Source organism: Dendropsophus ebraccatus, chromosome 15, assembly GCF_027789765.1.
Source record: "Dendropsophus ebraccatus isolate aDenEbr1 chromosome 15, aDenEbr1.pat, whole genome shotgun sequence".
In the NCBI taxonomy this organism is placed as follows: Eukaryota; Metazoa; Chordata; class Amphibia; order Anura; family Hylidae; genus Dendropsophus; species Dendropsophus ebraccatus.
In genome coordinates this window covers 34121969-34145381 of record NC_091468.1, presented here as the reverse complement: position 1 = coordinate 34145381, position 23413 = coordinate 34121969, and the positions used below count along the sequence as shown (strand labels likewise).

The 23413-nt window shown below is 42.8% G+C and overlaps 1 protein-coding gene across 1 annotated transcript in view; it reads left to right on the top strand.

Moving 5' to 3' along the window:
- Positions 1-23413, top strand: part of LOC138774378 (interferon-induced, double-stranded RNA-activated protein kinase-like) — a 50360-nt gene that overhangs the window by 15137 nt on the left and 11810 nt on the right. Inside the window, exons 7-17 of the mRNA XM_069955172.1 lie at positions 2097-2229; positions 4482-4546; positions 6462-6531; positions 7903-7958; positions 8043-8111; positions 9100-9222; positions 11382-11489; positions 12966-13140; positions 15302-15445; positions 15731-15826; positions 16962-17024. Of these exons, the coding sequence (XP_069811273.1) occupies positions 2097-2229; positions 4482-4546; positions 6462-6531; positions 7903-7958; positions 8043-8111; positions 9100-9222; positions 11382-11489; positions 12966-13140; positions 15302-15445; positions 15731-15826; positions 16962-17024 (1102 nt within the window). The remainder of the gene's footprint in view (positions 1-2096; positions 2230-4481; positions 4547-6461; positions 6532-7902; positions 7959-8042; positions 8112-9099; positions 9223-11381; positions 11490-12965; positions 13141-15301; positions 15446-15730; positions 15827-16961; positions 17025-23413) is intronic.

Here is a 23413-nt window from a genome sequence, read left to right as displayed (position 1 = left end):
AATTTGTAGGATTCCTAAAGAGCCTGCCACATCTGCCTTAAGGTACCATGTGGTATTCCGGAAGGGGAGCGTCACCTTCCGAATCTCCGCCTGGTCCAGAAAGGTTATTATAAACGTCTTCCATTTTTTAAAGAATGATTTCGCTCTTTGTTCCCTTGCTGGCTCGGCGTCCAGCTGATCCATTTGCAAATAATATTTCATTTGTGAAAGAATTTGTTCTACGGAGGGCATCTCCCCTGTAAGCCACCATCATAATCATAACATCGGGTGGGGGGATATGTAGCAGTATGAGGTGCGGAGTAAGCGGACAGGTAAAATGAAATTTATTTTCCAACCATGTTAGCAATGACGACCAAAATGTCTGGACTATAGGACAGGAGTATAAACCATGTTCCAGATCCGTACCTACTTCACCACACTTAGGACAGGCTATGCAGTAATTGTTTTTAAAAAAACAACTTTTAAACTTGCACCCCTTTGTCAAATTGGTGTGGCCTAGAGTGTCTGTGCCCTAGGCTTGCACCGCTTCTCCATCCCTCCACCTGCCCACTCTGCCCTCTTCATCATTAGGAATGCCCCAGGCAGGATTTTTCCTATTCATCACTTATCTAAACACTGCACATGTGCTGAATAGTTAAGGCCCATGTGCAGTGTTCAGACAAGTGATGAATAGGAGAAATCCTTCCTGGGGAAATCCTAATGGTGAAGAGAGTTGGAAGGAGGGACAGAAGAGCGTTGCAGGCCTAGGGCTTAGACACTCTAGGCTGCGCCAATTTGACACAGGGCTGCAAGTTTAAAAGTTGTTTTTTAGGACAATAACTGCATCACCTGCCAAACGGACCCTAGAACAGATCTTGGATTAAAAGAAGCTATTCGAAATTACAAGATGTTTGGCTGGGAAGATTGTGGGCACAGAGTCGCTTTAAATCTCTTACTTACATTGTCATTGTCCTTTCAAACAACTTTGCTCTATCTGATAGCAAGTGTGATAAAATACTTTACCAAAACTTTTTCCTTACAATCTAAAAAAAAGCCATAAAGAATTGGCCACTGGGTGTCTCCCTTTCCTGCAAACTAATCTCTGCTACCTGTTTGGGTAACTTCATCTGTAGTAATAGATTGATCAAGAAACAACACAGGAAATAGGGGCAGGACATGGATAGTGCAAGCTCTCTGATTTGCTGAACACTGTGCATGCATCCTGTGTCTGAGGGTCTACACTGTGCATTGAAAAGTAAAGCTTCCAATTATCTCTTACCAACATTAACTAGGCAGCTATAAAAATACTAGTGTTTCTACTATTCACAATGTGCTGCCTTCTGAAAGTTATTTGCCTAGTCTACCTGCCCACACTTTTACACCACCACCAAAGGCAACAGTGGCTTATGCCTAGTGTTCTCCTCCTACGATGGACAAGGGACCAAGGGGAATCAGTGCTGTTAACTGATAATAGTTGATTTACTTTGAGTGGAAATGATGGCTGACAACGTAGTTGAAGATGTGAAGAAGAGTGCTATGCATCTGCCACTATTGTCAACTAGTGTCAATAAACAGCGCTCCTATCTTTAGCACAGAGCCTGCAGCCGTGAAGAGGTAGACTTTCATGTGCCCATTTAGATTGCGCCATTTGTTTTTTGTAAACTGGTGGAGTGTTTTTCCAAATAAAACAATTTTAGGGTCTTGTACTTATATGTCATGCTATTGAAGAAAAAAAACATACATTACTATTTTTCGATTTGTAAGCAAATGATTTATTCTTGCTGAATAGCATGTTTTGGGTGTTGGACTGGTTTTGGTTGAAGTGACACTGTCCTCCCCTTTGGGAGGGCAGAGCCTATGTGGTGATGATGTCACTGAGGGACAGGGCCTACTGTGGTATTGTGGGCGGGGCTACGTGGTGCTGCGGCGGTGAAGCCTCGTCCAGGTAGCACAATCTCCAAATGATTAAAGATCACTTTTTACTGGAACAAGCACCATGACGTATGATATAAAATAGGATATGAAAACTGCAAAATTTACCCTTTACACCTGAGTAGAGAAGTCATAATGCAAAAAGGAGGTGACAGTGTCACTTTAAGCACTTTCTTGTTTTGTAGATTCTTCTGCAGTGCATTAATTGGTCAAAGGAGGTTTCCGGAAGCTACAGGAAAAAACAAGAAAGAAGCAAAGAAGAATGCTGCACATTTGGCATTAAAAGTGTTAAAGCAGGAATATCCTGGGGATCGTCCGGTACGCTACTTGTACTATAACAAACTAAACAAGTTATGGTGTTTTGTGTTGGTTCTCAAAGAAGCCTCCCTCTAAGATCCAGAACAGGATGACCTTGGAGGACAAATTCTCCTGTCACATATAAGCAATGTGATTTATATGCTCTCAGAGACACAATATTTCCACTATTTGGCCAAAAGTTTACATGTGTTAGGGCCCAATGGGCTGATATCACCATATATCTCGTAATAGGGCAAGAAAAAGTTAATTCATCCACAGATCACTCAGATCTAATGTGTGCACTGTGTGGTGACACCATTAGTGTTTAAATTTCTGTCCTGTTTCATAGAGAAACGCCCCCCCCCCCCCCCAAAAAAAAAAAAAATTAAGAAAAACGGAAAAAAACAGCAAGACACTTGGGGGGAGATTTATGAAGGGGTGTAAATATACACCTGGTGCAAACTTCCCACAGCATCCAATCACAGCTCAGCTTTCAGCTCTGGTAAAATAGGAGGTAATATAAGAGGACTGTGATTGGTTGCTCTGGGCAGTTTACACCAGGTGTATGTTTACACCAGGTGTATATTTACACCCTTTCATAAATCTTCCCCCATGGTGTACAGAATCAGGTATACAACATTGAATGTAGAATAGGTAGGTGTCCCAGTAGTATAGTCCCGTTTTGTGCTGAGGATGCATATCCTATTTGTGGTCAGTGCTCCACACTGATGAACGGCAAATACCCCAAAACTGTCTGTGGATGGATACCTTGCCAAAGAAAAAGCAAAAAACAAGGGAGAGCAGACACAATTCTCTAATAGATATACATAGCTGGTGTGCAATAGTACAGAAGCCAATTACTCACGTCTGATGGAGCTGTTGCTCACCGAGACTATATACCCCTGTACAGCTTGATCTTACAACAACAAGAATGGCTGTATGCAGGAGATCAAATACAGGTAAAAAAATAAAAAATAATTCCACAGTCCAACACGTATTAGGGGCTACAACCCCTTCCTCAGGGACACATCCACCATTAGTCACAGAACATGTTAATATACACTTCTCTTTCTATGACCCCTCCCCCTCCCATTTCCTTCCTACCTATAAATCCAAACTAAAAATTCCCATATTTTATAATTCTCTGAAAAACTACCAGTAACAGTACCATTTGACTCCCAGATATAAAATTCTTAAAGGGGTAAAGCATTATTTCACTAAATAACACACTTTACAAAGGTATACAACTTTGTTATATGTGTTATTTAAGTGAATGGCCCCCTTCCCCATGTCCCCCCCCCCCACACACACACACGCTAGACTCAGAAGTGTGATGCTGTATTCTTACGGTATCACTGTCGACCCCGGCCGCCATCTTGGGATGATCACGTCATCTTCAGGAGGCCGGCCGGACCGCTCCAGCCCTCCCTCATGCTGGCCCCCCTCTAGCACGTTATGAGCTGCTCAGCCGCGATTGGCTGAGCATAACTATTAGGATCCCGGTCTGGGGTGTGAGGGTGTGTTGCTATACTCCCCTCTAAAGACGTAAGTAATTAGCTTGTATACTATTGCACGCAAGCTATGTATAACCGAATTATGTCCGCCTTCACTAGTTTTTTCCTTTTTCTTTGGCATATTGTAATACTGGTGAGGATTACCAAGATCCGGAAGGATAGCAGCGGACCAGATCTATTGCTAGTTGGGCGTTTTTTAACCAAGGAGAGTAGTGTTGAGGCACCACTCCCAAAGTGTAAGTGCTATTTTTGTGGAGAGCTTTATTCAGACTGAAGAAACAGTACCGCTCCTGAAAAATCTCTCTTTTTTTTCTTTTCTTTTACGATAGGTACAGCTTGTCATAGCAATAGAGTGCCAATCTAATGGATTAATGTAATACTATAGTATTACCCTGATCCCCATGGGCAATTAAGCAGATGCTCATAGAAATCATTTTAAGGGTTTAATGCTTTTTTGGGAGAAAAAAACTAAGATTGATAATACTAGAGGTAGCATTGGTAAGGAGAGATTATAAAACTGTATTTATCACTGCTGTTGGACGTAGAAATATGCAAAACAAACCCTCAAGTTCAAAATCATTTTTTTAAAACTCTGTTTGTTGAAGGAGAAAGAACATATACAATATCCAATATAATCAAGAGTATTATACACATCACATTACAATAGGGCGAATATGACATGCTTGCGTTAACAATAGAAGCAAATTAAAACAAGCAATTTCAAAATGATTTAGTATCATAATCTTCTGATCATTCCAGCTCCAGCAGATCCCAGGACTAGATGATTTAGAAGAAGCAGAACACGGTAATTCTAGGTCCAACAGGTAACTCCATTTTCTTTAGCGGATACTTGGTTCAGCTGATTAACTGTACTTACAGGCCAACTTTTATTAAACTTTACCCCTGGTTTATACCACTGAGAGAGCGCAGATTCTACACCTGGTGCAGCAGCTGTAGGTCCCGTCAGATTAACTGAGAGTCGCGCTTATTAGTAAATCTGGGTGGTTGAATGGGGCTGGGGCTAATTTAAGACTGGCGTCATAATAAATGCCCCCCCTCTCCAGTTTCTTAAATATTCCTATTACACTTTGCAAGATGCAAACATTCCCATTTCCAAATGTCAATCTTCTGTTTAAAGGGAGATGAATCTAACCTGCTGGTATCTACATATTGTCCATATGGGGAAGTGAGGATGAAGGTAAGTTTTTTTTTTGTTTTTTTTTTTTTACCTTCATCCTTGGCGCTCTTTCCATGGAGTTTGTAGTTTCATACCACATTTAGTAGGACCGTTTAGAGCACTGGGGGCAAGGCTATCGCCCCCAGCGCATGATCCAACCTGTTTCAATGATCATCACTAGAAGGAATAAGCCCTGCCCCCCTCCCAGTGCTCCAAACGCCCTCATTCACTCCTCCCGCAGTTGAAACATTTGCAACATACATTTAGAAGGCCCCTTTCACATGTCACTGATCCATGTCACAAAAAGAAAAATGGGCAGGTTTTTTTTTTTTTTTTTTTTTTTTAAATCTGTTTTTATTCAAAATTTTACAGACTGCATGGTTAAGTACACATAAGGCAGGGGGTGATAAAGCACATGGGAATAGGCTGGCTGAGGTTGGGAAGGGAGGGGCAGGAGCATGCTTATCACACCAAGCAGCTGCAGCCGCAGCCATTTTCACGAGACTGTGTGGCGGCTGGCTGTGGAGGAGAGCGGGCAAAGTGGGCCAGGAATCTGTGAAGGATTACCAGTGGCTGTGTGGTCAGCTTCTTCTCACCCCTTGGCATCCTGTGCAGTGGTCTGAGAGTTGACATGTGCGTTCGGGTCCTGGTAAGAATGTGTGGGCCCTAGAGCTCCTGTTCGGCATGTCCTCTCTCTGCCACCTACCTAGGCCATGCCCTGTTCAGTTAAATTTTTTAGATCATGTTCATATTACTTAAATATTAAATTAATTTTTGTAGTTTTTTTATTTGTTTTTGAATAGGACAATAACCTTGTTTTAATTCAAAATAAATAAATGTGTGTATTTTTTATTTATTTTTTATTACCAAATGGAAAATGAGCTTTTAACCCCTCAAGACTGGGTTTACTTTAACTTTGTGTTCCTGTTTCCTCCTCTTCTTCTGAGAGTCTTAACTTTTTATTTTTCTATCTACATAAGTTTTCTTTTCTTTCTTTTTTTTTACAGGACTACAAAGCACATTTTTAATGTGTGCACGAATTGTAGTTTTTTCATAGACCTTAATGTCACACATTATTAGATTAGAAATACAGCGGCGTACCTATTTTCGGGCATATTTTGCTTTTATTTTACTGTTTGTGAGCGTAGCCTAATAGTTTGGACAATTCCACATGTGGGGATACTAAATATGTTTGTTTTCATTTTAAAAATGGGAAAAGAAGAATCATTTAAAATTTTACTATTATTTATTTATTTATTACACTTTTCAAGTCCAGTGGACATTTATTCCACAATTGACAGTGGAGGACTCTGCAGAAAAAATAGGCAATCGTCAAAGGTTAAAGCCTTCCCTGTATCGCCTAATTTGCAAATATTTCCAAATAGTTATGTTTTATTCTATTCAAAGATCGCTGTAACACTCTAACTGAAAGGTTATACGGTAGTTTTATTGTGCATTATATGAGTTCCTGAGGAACAATAATTTTTCCAACTCTTTAACTTAGCAAATCTGATCGCTCTTTATAAAAAGAAATGTATGTATCTCCATTCATTATCTTGCAGTTCTGAAGATCGTTCAAGTGTGCAGAAGACAGAATGTGCACCTGTACAGTCAGAAAGAAGTGATTCCCTGGTACTGTGGAATTTGTCTACTTAGCTCTAATAAAAAGTTTCAAGAAAAAAAGTTTCAAGAAAAAATCTGTACCGTATACATTAAATTAACTAAACTAATGTGTTGCATAATGCACAGCATCTTTTAAGGGGTACTCTGGGCATATAAAATTAGGCTCATTAAGAGTGTGTTCACACGCTCAGGATCTGCAGCAGATTTTATGACACAGAGTTGTAGTTGAGGTTTAAAGCAAATCTGCAGCAGATCCTGTACATGTGAACACACCCTAAAAGTTATATAATGTGTTCGTAAAGCCCACCAAACACTGCCTCTAAAAGCTCTGTAACACTTGCATCTTGTCCCTCCCCTCTCTTCCTCTCACTTGACTGGCTTCTAGTAGTGTCCGCTAGATATTCAAGAGAGAGGAATGAGACCCAGTGTGATCCAAACTCTTGACATATCTGAACGACATGTCAACAGTTCAGATAAATGAGAGTACTGCTTTAGGCCATGTTCACACAATGTATTTTTTAAATTAATCACGGCCGTTGTTGCAATTTGCTACAATAGCCGTGATTAATTTAAAAGATACTTTGCATTGACAATTAATGGAATCCCAGACAGAGTGTATACACATAGTATACTCTCCGGCCAGGATTGCAAGCGACTGCAACGAAAACTGACATGTCAGTTTTCGGCGGCTGCTATTCATTGAATAGCAACCACACAACCCTGACAGTGCAAACAATGGTGAGCGTGGCTCGGCCATATTTTCCATTGTGTGCAATGGTGAATTGAGATGCTGGTGCATCTAATTCTAATTCAATAGAAATGAACTTCACTGACACTGGCCCTTCTGTGACACGGCCAAGTCACAAAACGGCCGGTGTCATACGTTGTGTGAATGTGACCTTAAAGTGTACCTCTGACAAAGGACTACTGCCGGATTAGTGGCAAGCTCCTCAGTTAATTCAGAGGTTCGTGTCTCTATGGATATGGAGACACAATAAGGCTATAGTTTGCATGTCCATGGAGACCCAGACTTCTGGATTAACAGATGAATTTGCCGCTGATCTGGCAGTGGTCCGTTGTGCAGATTGGCTCCAGTGAATTTAAAATGGCAGCAAATGTGTGTTGCTGCTGATCCTTTGTAACTGCACTTAGAATCTTTGTTTCTTCTGTTTTTGTCACATTAAACAAGCTATTAATGGTTGTGTAAAAGATTGATGTAATGTTGTTACAGTATACAACCTGAAGTTCGAGAGGGAAGAGGGTAAATGCTTTTTAGAGGTATTGCAAAAACAGTTTTGAGTATTGCTTATTACAAGTTGACTTTTCTATTTCTTAATGCATTAGAAATAATAATTACCTACATGTCCTTATTTTGTTTAGATTACATTTTGCTCTTCAGCCGGTGGGACTCCATCAGCATCAAACAGAACACATAGGTAAACTTTTTTTTTTCTATAATGCAATAAATATTAAAAGTGTTTCCCATTGTTGTTAACATGAAACCTTTGATTTCCTTTTAGACGCATTGAGTTGGCACCTACCTTCAAAAACCTTAAGCCAGTATCAGCTGGTGTGACCAAAGACAAAATGTAAGTTACATCAAGAACATTATATGCTTTGAGATCTGTATTAGGGTGAGTTCATGAACAGATCTGTCCATATTTAATGAACTTACAGAACAAACAGATTACAAAAATCTGCGTTTATGCACTGTGGCTTAAGAAAACGGATAATTTACATCAGTTTGCTTCAGTCGGCATCCGTTTACATATCCATTTATATTCCTTCCTAGTTTCTCACTCGTTCTGTACATTCTCAGTGGAAAAAAAAACTGATCATGACATATAACTTGCAAATGGACATTAGCGGAAACACCTTCTGTTTAAATCCATCATAATTGACTATAATGTAAAAGAAATAGAGATGGGTATGTTCCATTCGTGATCCATTTTTTTGGACGGACAAAAAATTTCATGGAAACGAAGCATAATTAAAACCCATTGAAATCAATGTGAATGGGTAATATGACTGCTGCGCTATTTTCTGTTCCTCTGTTATCAAAATGGAAAAGAGAAATGGAATTGTGCCGGAGGGTAAAACACTGGTGTGAATCTAACCTTAAACCTTTCTTGTGTTGTGGTTCTGATTTTCACTATTATGTAGGTATATTTGTTTATTTCTCTTTGTCTCTTCGTTTACAGATTAGATCTGCTTGCCTACTGGTTCCGAGACATGGAGCAAAGGGGCCAGGTGTTGTCATTGTCACTTGCAGGCAAAACTACACCTGCACGTGATGTTAAATAGTGTACCCGTTATTGCAGAGACACTGCAGTTTTTGGATGTATTGTGGAGGTGTGTTTCGCCTGCACATGATGATCTCAACTTAGCCCCTCAGCTCCATGTCTTGGTGGTGGTGGTGGTGGGGGGGTGCTCTGGGGAGCAGAAGGCTTTAGTCTTCTAATGTGCCAGCGTATATTGAACCTATGAATGGTTCTTATTTGTAGCTTACGTGGTCTTTTTGCTTGCTGTAAACTAAATAAGCATGCTGATATTTTATGTTTAAATTCTGTTTTTCAGCTTTCAACAGGATTTTGACAGTATTGTACTTCTTGATTCTGGTTCATACGGGACAGTTTACAAAGCAAGAAAAAAGCTTGATAACAAAGTCTATGTTGTTAAAAAAGTAAAGAGGCGTTCAGAGTAAGTATCTTGTAAAGAAATAAATCATTACCACACAGGACAACACAATGGCCCAGATTTATCATTCTGTTCCTGCTTTTTGACACCTCCAATATGTCCCAAATATATGTCAGCTAGTGTGGGGGTAAAAAAACCCATTAGAGTTATGTATATTTTACAAGAAAATTTAACCTATCAACTGATGGAAAAGACCACTCATTTAAAATTGGTTTACAGTCATTAAAAGCCAACTGGTCTATTTTAATCATTGTTGGACTTGCTCCCTATCCAGGAATCCAGGACACTTCACTAGCTTCTATAATGTCCATATGCCTTAACAGGGCACATGGGCTGCATTTGTTAAAAGGTCTCATCAATTTGAGGGTGTTGTTTGGGAATAAAAGACAGCTTAAAGTGTAACTACCATTTTAAAAACCTTCTGACATGGCTTAGTGACATGTCAGAAGTGCTTATCGGTTATGGTCTGGCTGCTGAGAACCCCGCCAATCACTAGAACGAAGGGGCAGGCATGGGCGGGAGCACACTCTGCCTCTTCATCCCCACTAGATGGAGGTGAATTCCGTAAATTGCTAATACTAGCAGTCTAAGTAATTCACCTCCCTGTAGTGGGGATGAAGGGGCAGAGTGCGCTCCCGTGCAAGCCTGCCCCTTTGTTCTAGCGATTGGCGGGGTTCTTAGCAGCCAGACCCAGACCGATGCGCAGACGCGTTGCTAGAAACACCCTTTCAGCTGATAATTGGTTTATGCAAAAGTGACAGCAATCACATGAGGACGGGAAAAACGCTGATTACAATTCATTGTTATCAGCTGCACATCTTCCTCTGTAAACAGGAATCTTAGAAGCATCCCTTCCGAGACATGGAGGGCAGGTCTAATTCCCGATAATCACATGTAGACTACTTTGGAGCGATTGGAAATTCTGATCTGGGCATATACCCAACTCTCCACGTTTCTGAAGGTGCTGAAAAATGTTCAATGCTGAGGAGCACAAGGCTTTACCTCACTTTTGCTCACCTGGCAATCCCATTAACTGCAATAAAAAAAAGAATGAAAAGAAAAATTATGCCATCAGCTCCTACAGGCAGTGCAGTGAGTTGGCTGTTTCCACACCTTCTTTAGTCAGAGCTGCAATGCACATATCCACACACTCTCTACAACTCCTCCTCCGGTGCTGGAGAACTTGCCGGCTGTCCCACCTGTTTTTTTTTTTTTTTTATATTATTATAGGTAAGTCCCCATTCACAGAGCAAGAGGGGCTGAATTGTCCGCCGCGGAATGCCGTTAGCCTCTGTGTCGTAATGTCACTCTATGGGAGGCACGCGCGCTGCTTCTCTCAGCGCTGGAGAATGAACATGTTCATTCTTCAGTGCTGATAGACGCTGAGCGATGCGGCGTGTGCGCCTCCCATAGAGTGTCGTTATGAGACAGAGGTTAACAGCATTCCGCGGCGGAATTCCGCCCCCCTTGCTCTGTGTAAACGGGGCCTATTAAATGTTAAAAGCTAGAGTAACCCTTTAACAGACAATGTGATAAGCTGCTTATTAGGCTGTATGTTCCTACATTTGAGAACTGCAGAGAAAGCGCATTAAAAACACATTAAATTTTTTTTTTATTGTGCTTTATGAGCAGCAACTGGCAAAACATGATTTAGCAGCAGAGAAATGCAGCCAAAACACAAATGTGGGAACACAGTCTTTAGGGAGTGTGAAAGATTACCCAATGAAAAATTGCAGAATGCGATGGACCACGACCGATAGATGGCATTTGCAACATTTGTAGTCCTGATGGCAATCACATTTCAGCACCTGGGAAATGCAAGTGTCGTGTTTATAAACTATGACTAAACAAAGTGTGAGGGGAGTGTGGTTCATTTGCACTGTCCCTCATAATATGTGTGTGTACTCTATTCATAAGGGAATAATTTATTACTATATTGCACTATGTTCTAAGAGATTAAGTTTTAAGTCAAAGCTAGATATTGGCTAAAGCCTATATTGCTGTTTTACAGTAGTATCTATATAATTAGATTTTTTTATATACCTAAATTTTATATATGAGTTGTGGACGGAGTAAGTGCATGTTTGGAGGGGAGCGTTGGCAGTACGTTTTGTCCTGTCCCATATTTTTCGTTTGTCAATTTTTTGTTGTGTTTTAAATAGAAAAGATGAGAATGAAATCCAGACGTTGGCTCAGTTAGAACATAAGAACATTGTTCGGTATTACCATTCCTGGGCTGGACAAGATATCTTTAAAGATTTTAGTGGCAGGTAATACTTTTCTTACTCTGTGTTTAAAGAGGTTTGCCAGTTTACCCTTTTATTAGTTTAATACACATGCCCGCCTAGCCCTTCTAATTTGCTTCTATTTCCAATTCCGCGTAGTTGTTGAGTTCCCTAGGTCGGTCATGTGACACAGTATGTCATTGACGCAGCGTTTGGCTGGCTTACTAGTTTAATACGCCCTGCCCTGTACAGGTAACGTCACACCAGTGACATTCCATATACGAGGTGTGTCTCAGCAGTCTCGGCAGTGATTACCTCAGCAGTAGGACGGGGCAGATGGCAGCAGGCTCCGTATGAATATATACCTGCTTCCCTGTTGTCTCACTCCTGCAGCTGTAGACCATGCTGTAACTGCTGTCCAGGGCCACTCCTAGGCAGGTTTATTCAGGATTAGACAAAACATAGTTGCCTTCTTTCAAAAACAGTATCACACTTGGAGTCCTATTACACAAAGTGATTATCGGCCGTACTTGGCCAATTACTGGCCGTTCCAGGCGATAATCGCTTTGTGCAATAGCTCATGTTGTAAACAATGATCAGCCGATACGATGTCAGCTGAACGCTGGTTTACAACCGGAATCGAAGCCCAATGCTGAAAGCGCTGCAATATATCCTTTGGGCTCCCCAGACTATCTAAATATCATCCAGGGAGCCCCTCCCGCAGCTCCCTTTGGCTATCCCTAGTGCAGGCAGCTAGCGGGGAATTAGGAGCAAGCAAGCACTGGCCTGAGTGGTTAGCGCTCGCTTGCTCCTCCAGGTCAGGCCATGTAAAACAAAAATGGCTGTTTTTCACTCAGCCCTAGTGCTAAGATTCATTGTGCTGTATGCATGCGCCCCTTGGTATTATTAGCAACATTATTAGCAACATGCGGTGCTAGGCACAGGGAAAAATAAGTCCTGACGCCTTGACTCTGTTTAGTTGTCAGGGTATCCTGAGGTACAGCCTGCCACAGAGTGCACACTGCTGATACAGCCTGTGTTAAACAGATCATTGCAATAGATCAAAAAGTTCCATCTACCCCATAATGGTAACAATAAAAAGTATAAATGATGGCACAAACTATAGCTTTGTAGGTAAAAAGTTCTAAGGGTCAAAAAATGTTGAGACAAAGTTTCTTAGATTTCCTTAAAAATATATACAGTATATTTTTTAAATTGTTTAAAGAACCAACAATAGAAAATGAATGACTTAAGCAGCAGGTATGCAGGTGAGGTGCACTTCATTCTTTCCAGGGACAATTTTGGCACCATAATCCAAATCAATGACGGTCGGACTCCCACTAATCAGACTGTTATCCCCTATCCTGTGATAATGACTGTATATGGAAGAATCCCTTTAAAACTACATGGCATAAAAAGGACGTTCACTGTAAGAAATAGAAGTCATGATATGTGTGCTGTATTTGTATTACATCATATAATTTCAAAATCACATTGTAACGGTTTACTTTTAACCAATAGACATGAAGAGGAGAGCCTGTTCATTCAGATGGAATGGTGTGCAAAGGGCTCATTGGAAAGGTGGATCACTAGCATGACAACCGTGGATAAGTGCATAAGTCTTAACATTTTCAGGCAAATCGTTGATGGAGTAGAGTACATTCACAAGAATAATCTCATCCACAGAGACTTAAAAGTAGGTTGATATTCTCAACTCTGTTGCAAACTTGACCCTAAAGGGTCAGAATAGAAAACTATTGATAGGCTATCAGTAGAGGATTGACTGGGTACCGACACCCTCACTGATCAGCCGTTTGGTGCCTTAATCATGGAACCCTCATAATACCATGATTAAAGGTTAAGCGTACCCGAAACGTGTTGGTTGGGACATATGGATTGTGTTTTTGTGCCATAAAGATATTTGGATTAGAGAACACCTTGTTGCGCAACCAACTTTTTGATTATTACTTCTGGCTGCTCTCACGACATAGGATATTGGAGAACAGGTGGACCCCATTTGCTATAAGTGCTCCTGATAGGGATTCAAGATTTTAGCAATAATGCAATTTAATTAAACCTTACGGTCCTATTTCACGGGCCGAGGAGGGCCCGATCAACGATGTAAACGAGCGCCGATCTGCTAGATCGACGCTCATTTACTGGGCCTATTCCACGGCCCGATGATCGTTGAGCGAGGGCTGCAGGGACATCGTTACCGATGTTCTTGCAGCCTTTGAAGCATACATTACCTGTCAGGTCTTCTTCTCCGCTCTGTCTTCCTCCCCTGGTCCCGCGCTCTAGCTTCAGAATGGCCTGTCAGCTGACAGGCCAATCACAGGCCACGGGGGTCCCGGCCTGTGATTGGCTGAGCGCTCTGCCAGCTGACAGGCCATTCTGAAGCTAGACCGCGTGGGACCCGGGAAGGAAGACAGAGGAGAAGAGCAGAGGAGAAGACCGGACAGGAGAAGAGCAGAGGAGAAGACCGGACAGGTAATGTATGCTGCTGCTGCTGCTTCTCAAATCGTCGGTCGCCCGCCGTGCACCGCTATTCAATCGTAGCGATGCGCGGTGGGGAAACAATGATTTTAAGTCTGGCCCTAAATGAACGATCAGCCGATGACACGATCATGATCGTTCTCTCTATTCCACCAAGCGATAATGGGCCGATTTATTGTTACTGTGGAATAGGGCCCTTAGGGTATGTTCACACTGAGTAAATTAGGCAGAGTCCCGCCTGCCTCAGTGTGCCATAGCATCTTTATGGGAGAGCGCGCGCGGGAGACAGGTGGGATTCCGTGGCGGAAAGTTACGCCGCAGAATCCCCCCTGGTTTACTCAGTGTGAACATACCCTTAAAGTGCTCCCTACTTCTTCTTTTAAACTCTGTTTAATAAGGATGTGCACACTCTCTACTTCTTAATTTACATGTCTGTGTGATTCCTTGATAAAAATAACAAAGGTTTTAAAATTAAAGATTCAGATTTTTTGGGATCCACTGATTCTCTGATCCAGTGCTCATATTATAGGGGAATTCCGGTCTCAACCAATAAAATTAAGCTTGTACAGGTCATCATGTTAAATATTTTACTAAATAATTTTTTCTCTAGCATACCTGCCTCCTTCTCATTCCACTCTTTCCCTCCCATTGTTGACAGCTCATTATCTAGGTTACTGACCACCATTGTGCTGTGGCCAGTATATACATAGCTATGGTATACATAATTATGTGTATATATATATATATATATATATATATATATATATATTATATATATATAGAGAGAGAGAGAGAGAGAAAAAGGCTCAAGATAACGAGCTGAAACGTTTCACTGTATTATGTGCTGTTCACTGTGTTTTTTTTTTTTTTTTTTTTTTGCTGTGATTTAAATAAACCACGCTAGAATTATTTTGGACTATTGGAGTGCTGTCTACGTTGGTTGCTGTCTACACCTGAACTGCTGGCATCCAGGAGGACACATAAGGCTGTGCTACTTTTTACCTGTATCTATAATATAACTTATATATATTTATCTGTACACATCTACAGTATAGCTATATATAGACCAGGGTGATAACTGCTTTTACAGCGAAGCACTATCCAGTAACCTAGACAATGAGCGATCAACAATAGGAGGGAAAGAGCAACATATCGGGAGGAGGCAAGTTTGCTAAATTAATGTAAGTATTTGCAAAAAAATTTAACGTAACAATCCCTCGAGTATGACTGCTAGTTAAGATAGGAATACTACTTTTAATTGCATCAAGGAACCTGAATACAAAGTAATTTACAGAATTTAATCCTGCTTGTTGAACTCTAGCATCTTATGTTTTATAAATATTTGTTATTATTTTTTGTAGCCAGCAAATATATTGTTTGCAGAAGATATGACTGTGAAAATCGCAGATTTCGGACTGGTGACGCCAATAAGTGATAACCACAGTGAAGAAGCCCTTTTGCGAACTGCTGGATGTGGAACTGAGAGTTACATGGCACCAGAACAGGTGACTTATACATAGATGGCTCTCATACCTTACGCTGATGCCCAGTGGAGAGATTACATGTACACAAAAACGTGGTTGACCATTTCTTCCTGCATGTTAATTTAAAATAACGATTTAAAACAGAGTGCAGAGACATAATGTGAACTCAGGCTAAGGCTATGTTCACACTACATATAAGTACGGCCGTTGTTGCCATAATCTATACTATACTATACTATTATACTATATACATAGTACCTGATTGATCTGTATTAGTATTGACAACTACAAATCTGTTCTTTGCAGAAGAATAAAACTTATGAAAATGAAGTAGACATCTTCCCGCTGGGGCTGATATTAATCGAACTCTTCTGGATATTTGACAATAAATACAACTATAAAGTAGGTTGTGAATATATAGCTGTTTTACATTTTTGCCTTCATTTCGCATCTACATCCTTTCCTGAGAATAAATATAGCTTCTGGTGACCGCGTGGGGGTGTGGTTTCAGCTACTGTGGGAACACATGTATGATGATTGACCTGTGTAAGACCCCCTTTACTTGTTTTTTATGGTCAGAAAACACTGATGAGAAAGCCTTTTTCAGGAGGCTTCTGAAAACCATCAGTGGATTCTGGCCGTAAAACCGGAGGAGGGAAAATAAAAACTGACTCGCCTGCAGATAATTGATTTGTGTAATAAGGACAACGATCAGTTAATGAAATTGATAATCAGCTGATTATGTCTTTTACTTCTGCCTAAAAATAATTGGCCGCCGGATTCACATTACTACATGTAGCGATTCTTGGCCAATGGTAGATGAATATGTAAAAAATAAAAACCTAAATGTTATACATACCTATCCATGCTCCCTATGTTCTTCTAGCTTCTGCTCGTTCCCACAGCCGTCGCTGTAACTTCTGAGCCAGTGTCTGAAGTGACGGGGTGTTTAGTGGACCACTGGGCAAGACGGGACAGTGCCATGGCCAGTGATTGGCTGAGCAGCCTGTCCCTTCAGAGACCGGCTCAAAAATGACAGTGACGGCTGCAGGGAGCAGAAAGAATGTAGAAGAAAACAGGAGAATGGAGAGTTATGTGTAATGTTTATTATTTACACTAAAGGCAAGGGCTGCACGGACATAGCTAATGATAGATATACACACACACATATATATATATATATATATATATATATATATTTATATATATACATACATACACACACATACACATATAGACATACAAACACATATACAGCCCTTGCTGCACAATTATCGAGCCTTGTAATAGGCTCTGTAAGCGAGCACCAATCTAGTAGGTCAGTGCTTGCTTATCTGAATTATTGGGTCATGTAATACAGCCCTAAGACTTCTCTGAGACCTGGCATCTATTCACAACTATAAAAGTCACACAAAATATTCTTTTCAGTTTATTTGTTTTCAACACTGGATCTACTATATAATCTCACATGGTAACAAGTAGCCATGCATCCAGAAAATTGTGGAACTTGTTATCTAAAAATCATTTTTGTGTTTAGGAATGGGAGAAACTGAGAAATGCTGAATTGCCTCCAAAGTTTGTACAACGGTATCCCTCTGAGGTATAGTAAAATTTGTTTGTTTGTTTGTAGATTGTTTTTTTTTTTTTTTTTTATTTGCCTGTGGGATATACCGTATGTGAGTGTTCACAGGGACACATAGTTTTCATCTTCCCATTTCTGGCGGAGTGAACACTTTCATATAGTTTGCAGCGGATTTCACTCTGTACCGTTATGTCCTATGGCTCTTCATCTCCAAAGAATGTGACTATATGAGAATATAGTCACTGCCTATTTAAAGTTATATTGTCACCCCCCTTTTCCATATAAGAAGTTCTCATCACCATTCTTAGTATTATATTCTGGACATTTAATATCAAAGGCCAGATTCACACATAACGAATCCGCAGCGGATCCATTGCCTGTTATTTTCTAAGAGAATACATACTCGTAGTGGGATTGACATTCTGCTACGAGTATGTAAGTTAATCCCCCACCAGCCGGCGCATACTGTACCTGCTCCGCACTCTGGCTTGCTTCGGGGGTTTTTGTCCAGCGGGGTGTGAGTGGGTGAGCAGGACGTGCAGACGCTGTGAACCCCCAGATCGTAGGAGCAGCAACAGTATGCTCCAGCTGGGGGGGGGGGGGGGGGTAGCATTTACATACTCACAACAGGATGTCAATACCTCACAAGAGATTCGCAACGTAAAAGTCACTGCGAATCCATTATGTGTGAAGCTACCTTTACTGTATAAAGGATTTCTTGGTGGTCTCTCCACTCAAAGGCATGTTATTGTTGGTGGATAGTGCCATCTGGAAGAGTCTTCACGGCCATTGTGCCCCATATCCCTGCCTACACCAGAGCCTTTGTGACATCAGAGCCCCCTCTTGTGACAGCATTGGTGTATAGGTCCCACCATGAAGACCTTTATAAAGGATATGAAACGTCCAAAATATATTCTTAAAATGGTGCTGAAACTCCTTATATGGAAAGGGAGTGACAATATCATTTTAAAGGAGAAGTTTGGCGAAAATTTGTTTTTAAAGTATTGTATTGCCCCCCCCATAAGTTACACAAATCACCAATATACACTTATTACAGGAAATGATTATAAAGTACTTTTTTTCCTTCACTTACTACTGCATCAAGGCTTCACTTTCTGGATAACATGGTGATGTTACTTTCTGGATAACATGGTGATGTCACGACCTGACTCTCAGAGCTGTGCGGGCTGTGGCTGCTGGAGAGGATGATGGCCGAGGGATGCTCAGTGTCCCTCCAGTGCCCTGTGTCCCCCTGCCATCATCCTCTCCAGCAGCCACAGCCTGCACAGCTCTGGGAGTCGGGTTGTGACATCACCATTTTATCCAGAAAGTGACATCACCATGTTATCCAGAAAGTGAAGCCTTGATGCAGTAGTAAGTGCAGGGAAAAAAGCACTGTATGTGCATTTCCCGTAATAAGTGTATATTGGTAATTTGTATAACTTTTGGGTGACAACACAGTACTTAATTAAAGGAGAAGTCCAGCAAAAAAAATTTATTAAAGTATTGTGTTGTCACCCAAAAGTTATACAAATTACCAATATACAGGAAAATGCAGAAATAGTGCTTTTTTTCCCTGCACTTACTACTGCATCAAGGCTTCAATTCCTGGATAAAATGGTGATGTCACAACCCGACTCCCAGAGTTGTACGGGCTGTGGCTGCTGGAGAGGATGATGGCAGGGGGACACTGAGGGACACAGGGCACTGGAGGGACACTGAGCATCCATCTGCCATCATCCTCTCCAGCAGCCACAGCCCGCACAGCTCTGGGAGTCGGGTTGTAACATCACCATTTTATCCAGGAATTGAAGCCTTGATGCAGTAGTAAGTGCAGGGAAAAAGCACTGTATATGCATTTCCCGTAATAAGTGTAAATTGGTGATTTGTATAACTTTTGGGTGACAACACAATACTTTAATAAGGCTTCCGATTCACTAATGATGAAGATTTAGTTATGAAACGCACAGCGAGAAATACGCTACGAACTTGGTATGTGTAAATCTACCCTTAGGCATTTGTCTTTTTATCAGTATTTTTTCAACCAAAACCAGCAGTGGTACCGACAAATTTATTTTACTTTTTTATTACACATTTTAAAAGCCCTTTAGTGTACACAGGTTGTGTGAGATAGGTCCCGGGTAAGGGTAGTGTAGTTCCTGGAGAAAAGTAAATTAGATTTTTAGAACTTAAAATATGTAAAACTTGTTTTAATATTTTAAATGTGTGAAGTTACAGATCCAGTCCTGAAGGTATACTACAGAGAAATTCCTGATTTCTGTCAGATGGTTTATTGATATTAAGACTTTTTAAGGTTTCGGAACGTGACCTAAATAAATATCAAATTTGCACATATTTACTGGTCATTTTTCTGAAAACATTAAATATCAACAGTTCAAGCGATTTTAAAGGGAACCTGTCACCCCCCGTACCGGGGTGACAGGCTCCCGACCCCCCGTTAGAGACCCCTATACTTACCTCATCCCGCCGGGTCCCGCTTCTGGATTCGGTCGGGTCCCGGAGATCTCAGCCGCTGCAGCCCGGCGCGCGCGCTGAGAGATGAGTCCAACACCCATAGAGAATGACAGGAGAGTCCAGCGCTCCGTCATTCTCTATGAGCGTTGGACTCATCTGTCAGCGCGCGCACCGGGCTGCAGCGGCTGAGATCTCCGGGACCCGACCGAATCCAGAAGCGGGACCCGGCGGGATGAGGTAAGTATAGGGGTCTCTAACTGGGGGTCGGGAGCCTGTCACCCCGGCACGGGGGGTGACAGGTTCCCTTTAAGAAACTCTGTAATAGGTTTTATGTACTAAAAGAGTTTCCTTCTGGACTGAAAAAGCAATCTCCCAGCCTCCCCCCTCACATCAAATGAAGCAGTTCTCTCTCCATTATGTGGCTATGGAGAGGGGAGGGGCTGTTAGGAGTGACTGAGCACGGAGGATTTCTGCAAAGCACAACACCCTGCAATCTTCTCTCAGTAAGTTCTTAGATAAGCACTGACCTTTCTGACACCTGAATTTAGCGTTTCTCGTGCGTCTTATTGGGGGACACAGATACCATGGGTATAGGCTGCTGCCACTAGGAGGCGCTGACACTAAGAGAAACAAAGGAAGTGACTCCTCCTGAGCAGGATATACCCGGCCACAGGCACTGAGCTAAACCAGTTTAGCTTAGTGTCAGTAGGAGGCAGACACAGGTCTGGGTTCTCCAGACCAGTTTCTTCCTTTATGTTTAGTTAGTTAGATTTTCTTTTTCCTTCTAGGTCTTATGGATTCTTGGGCACGGTGGGTAATCTAGACCCACCCTGATCCCCTCACTATGCGACCAGGGAACAGACCATAAATATAGATGGACTGTCTACCCTCGGGTTGCCACCGGCCGGCAACGTGACACCAGGGCCCCAGATCAGTCTGACTGTCTGGTCGCCTTTTCTGCGGACTCTGTATCCGCACAGCCCCTTCCCGCCTCGCCCCCCAGAGCTTGGCGCGTAAGGTGAGGCACCCACCGGCTGAAGACGGCAATGGTGAGTATGGGCTCCTATATGGTGAGTATATTCCCCCTGCCCTCCCTCCCAGGCCACCATTGTATTCTTATAGACAACCCCCGGGCCATGCTTTCCTCACACAGGGATTTCTCCATCTCCCCATGCTCCACTCCCTCAGGGTCACTGTACCTCTGTGGCTCTCTCCTCAGTCAGTAACAGGCCAGCCCCCTCCTCCATTTTATTTTGTACTTGTGCCTCTCTCTCTGGGTGCCATGGGGTGTACAGTGAGGGATCGCCCACTCCTGTCAGTGCTGTGCAGGCTGCAGTTTCCCGCCTTTTTTCCCTATTGTGGCTATGTCTGGAGTACCTGCTCTGGAGGATGCTCCGCCTCCTCCGTTAGGCCCCACCCCCTGTCGGCCGCAGCATCCCGCCATTTTTCTTAGGTTGCTGAGCCTGCACTACTGCACTGTAGATGCCCCGCCCCTCCCGTTAGGCTCCGCCCCCTTTCGGGTGCCGCGTGGGCCACAGCATCCAGCCCTGTATCTTATGTGGCTGATTCTGCACCGTGGGATGCTCCGCCCCCTCCCGTTAGGCCCCGCCCCCTTCGGGAGCCGCGCAGCCCGCAGCATCCCAACATTTTTCTTAAGTTGCTGGGACTTACTGACTGTGTGATGCCCCGCCCCCTCCCGTTAGGCCCCGCCCCCTTTCGGATGCCGTAAGGGCCGCAGCATCACCATTTTTGTTATCTTTTTAACTCTGTGGAGCCTTCACTGTGATGCCCCGCCCCCTCCCGGGTTGCCCCGCCCCTTTTCGGGTGCTGCGGACTGCAGCATCCTGCCTTTTTATTAGGATTGTGGCTACACTGAGCCTACACTGAGGGATGTTGCTCCCCCCTGCCACGTGTGTGTGGTCTCCCGGGAGAGCTACCACACACACTGTTCTATTCCCAGCAGCTTCTCCTGCCACCTACTGGTGGAAGTGGTTATTACACCATTACATATATAAGAATGGCTTGCATCAAATTTTCTTATGGCCAATGTTCCATATAATGTTCCAGCAACCCTTGGTCTGCAGATCCAGCATTTTTGGTGCTGGTTGACCCCTCTGTGTCAGATTTTATATATTTAAGATTACATTAATACTTATATACACATTCTGGTTCCCCTCCAACCACATACGCACAGACACATTCCCCATCACCATACAGTGTTTCTGTGCCCTCAGTGAGATCCTTCTGCTCCATGGTGTCACAAGTAGGACACTGCACCAGACACGTTACTCACTACTAGACAGAGTTTACTGTGCTCTGAGCAGAACCCTCTGCTACATGGTGTCACGAGAAGTACATGGAACTAGAGACATTACCCGCTATCCAGGCGGTGTATCTGTACTCTGAGAACCCTCTGCTACATGGTGTCACGAGAAGTACATGGAACCAGACACGTTACCCGCTATCCAGGTGGTGTATTTGTGCTCTGAGCAGAACCCTCTGCTACATGGTGTCACAAGAAGTTCATGGAACCAGACACGTTACCCGCTATCCAGGCGGTGTATGTGTGCTCTGAGCAGAACCCTCTGCTACATGGTGTCACGAGAAGTTCATGGAACCAGACACGTTACCCGCTATCCAGGTGGTGTATCTGTGCTCTGAGCAGAACCCTCTGCTACATGGTGCCACGAGCAGGACACGGATCCAGACACGTTATCTGTTTCCAGGCGGTGTATCTGGGCTCTGAGCAGAACCCTCTGCTACACGGTTTCCCAACCAGGAGAACCGTCTGCTACATGGTTGGTCATACAGGTTATGGGACCAGACACATCACCCATTGCCAATCATTGTTCCTGTGTTACTCAGAGCTACCCCCTCTGCTACAGGATGTCACAAGCACAACACATGTCCTGTCATTCACATCACCCCTTAGCGGGCGGTGCTTCAAACCTGCCTCTCATCTTCATGACATAGATTCCTTTACTACATGATGTCACGGACATAGAACTGGACATGTTACCCCCCTCCCAGGTGGTGGTACAAGGTTATTCAGAGCTCTGCCCTCTGTTGCATGATATGGCTCCAACTACATTACCTGTAGTTCGGTGTGCACAGATTGTGGTATTCTGTTACACGATGTAATACACCTTCTTCAGGTCCACTCATTATAGTGCATTATAGTGGTGATGCTTGGCATTTCTCGTGTCCAGTTCTCGTTTACATTGGGACTCAGTCCTCTTCTCTTCCCTGCTCCCAGAGCACACCCTGTAGGCTTCTGTTTGCTTGTCTAGTTTACAGGTCTGACCAGGCACATTACCTGCTTCCAGTCCAGGGATTTGTATCTCTTGAATGCTGGTCCTTGGTTACTTACTGCTTGCAGCTACTCTGCTCGTGTTACCCTGTATATTTCCTTTCATCCTCGTAGGACTCCCATGATTGGTGCCTGTCACTTCAGGGGATCATCATAGGGTAACTTGTTACCACACCATTTCGTCTTCTGTATGTTTCCACTAGCAAGTCTCATTACCTGCTCTCGGGCAGTGTAACCTTGGTTTATTCCTCTCGGGCCGTATCCTTTCTAAAGCCCGAGCATCCTGCTACGTGTCCCACTACACAAGGTACAGAACCCCTCGCTTTACCTGCCCCCGGACTGTTGTACTGTCATACTCTGGTCCTCTGAGTGGCCGGCAGCATATAGGTACAGTCACTATTTTATCCTGGTACTGTCAGGGTGGTTCTTCTGTCCTTCATCTGGGCATAACTACCATGTTTTGGCATTTGTTTCACTGGCTGTTACCCAGTAGTATGGCTTAGTAACAGTAGTAGTATTGTATTGCTTAGACCGTCCCCTCTGCTATACTGCGGATGGCCCTCAGCGAGGTTTGTTCTTATTGTCTCATGGTGCTCTACTTCAGGAAGCTGTCCTTGGTCAG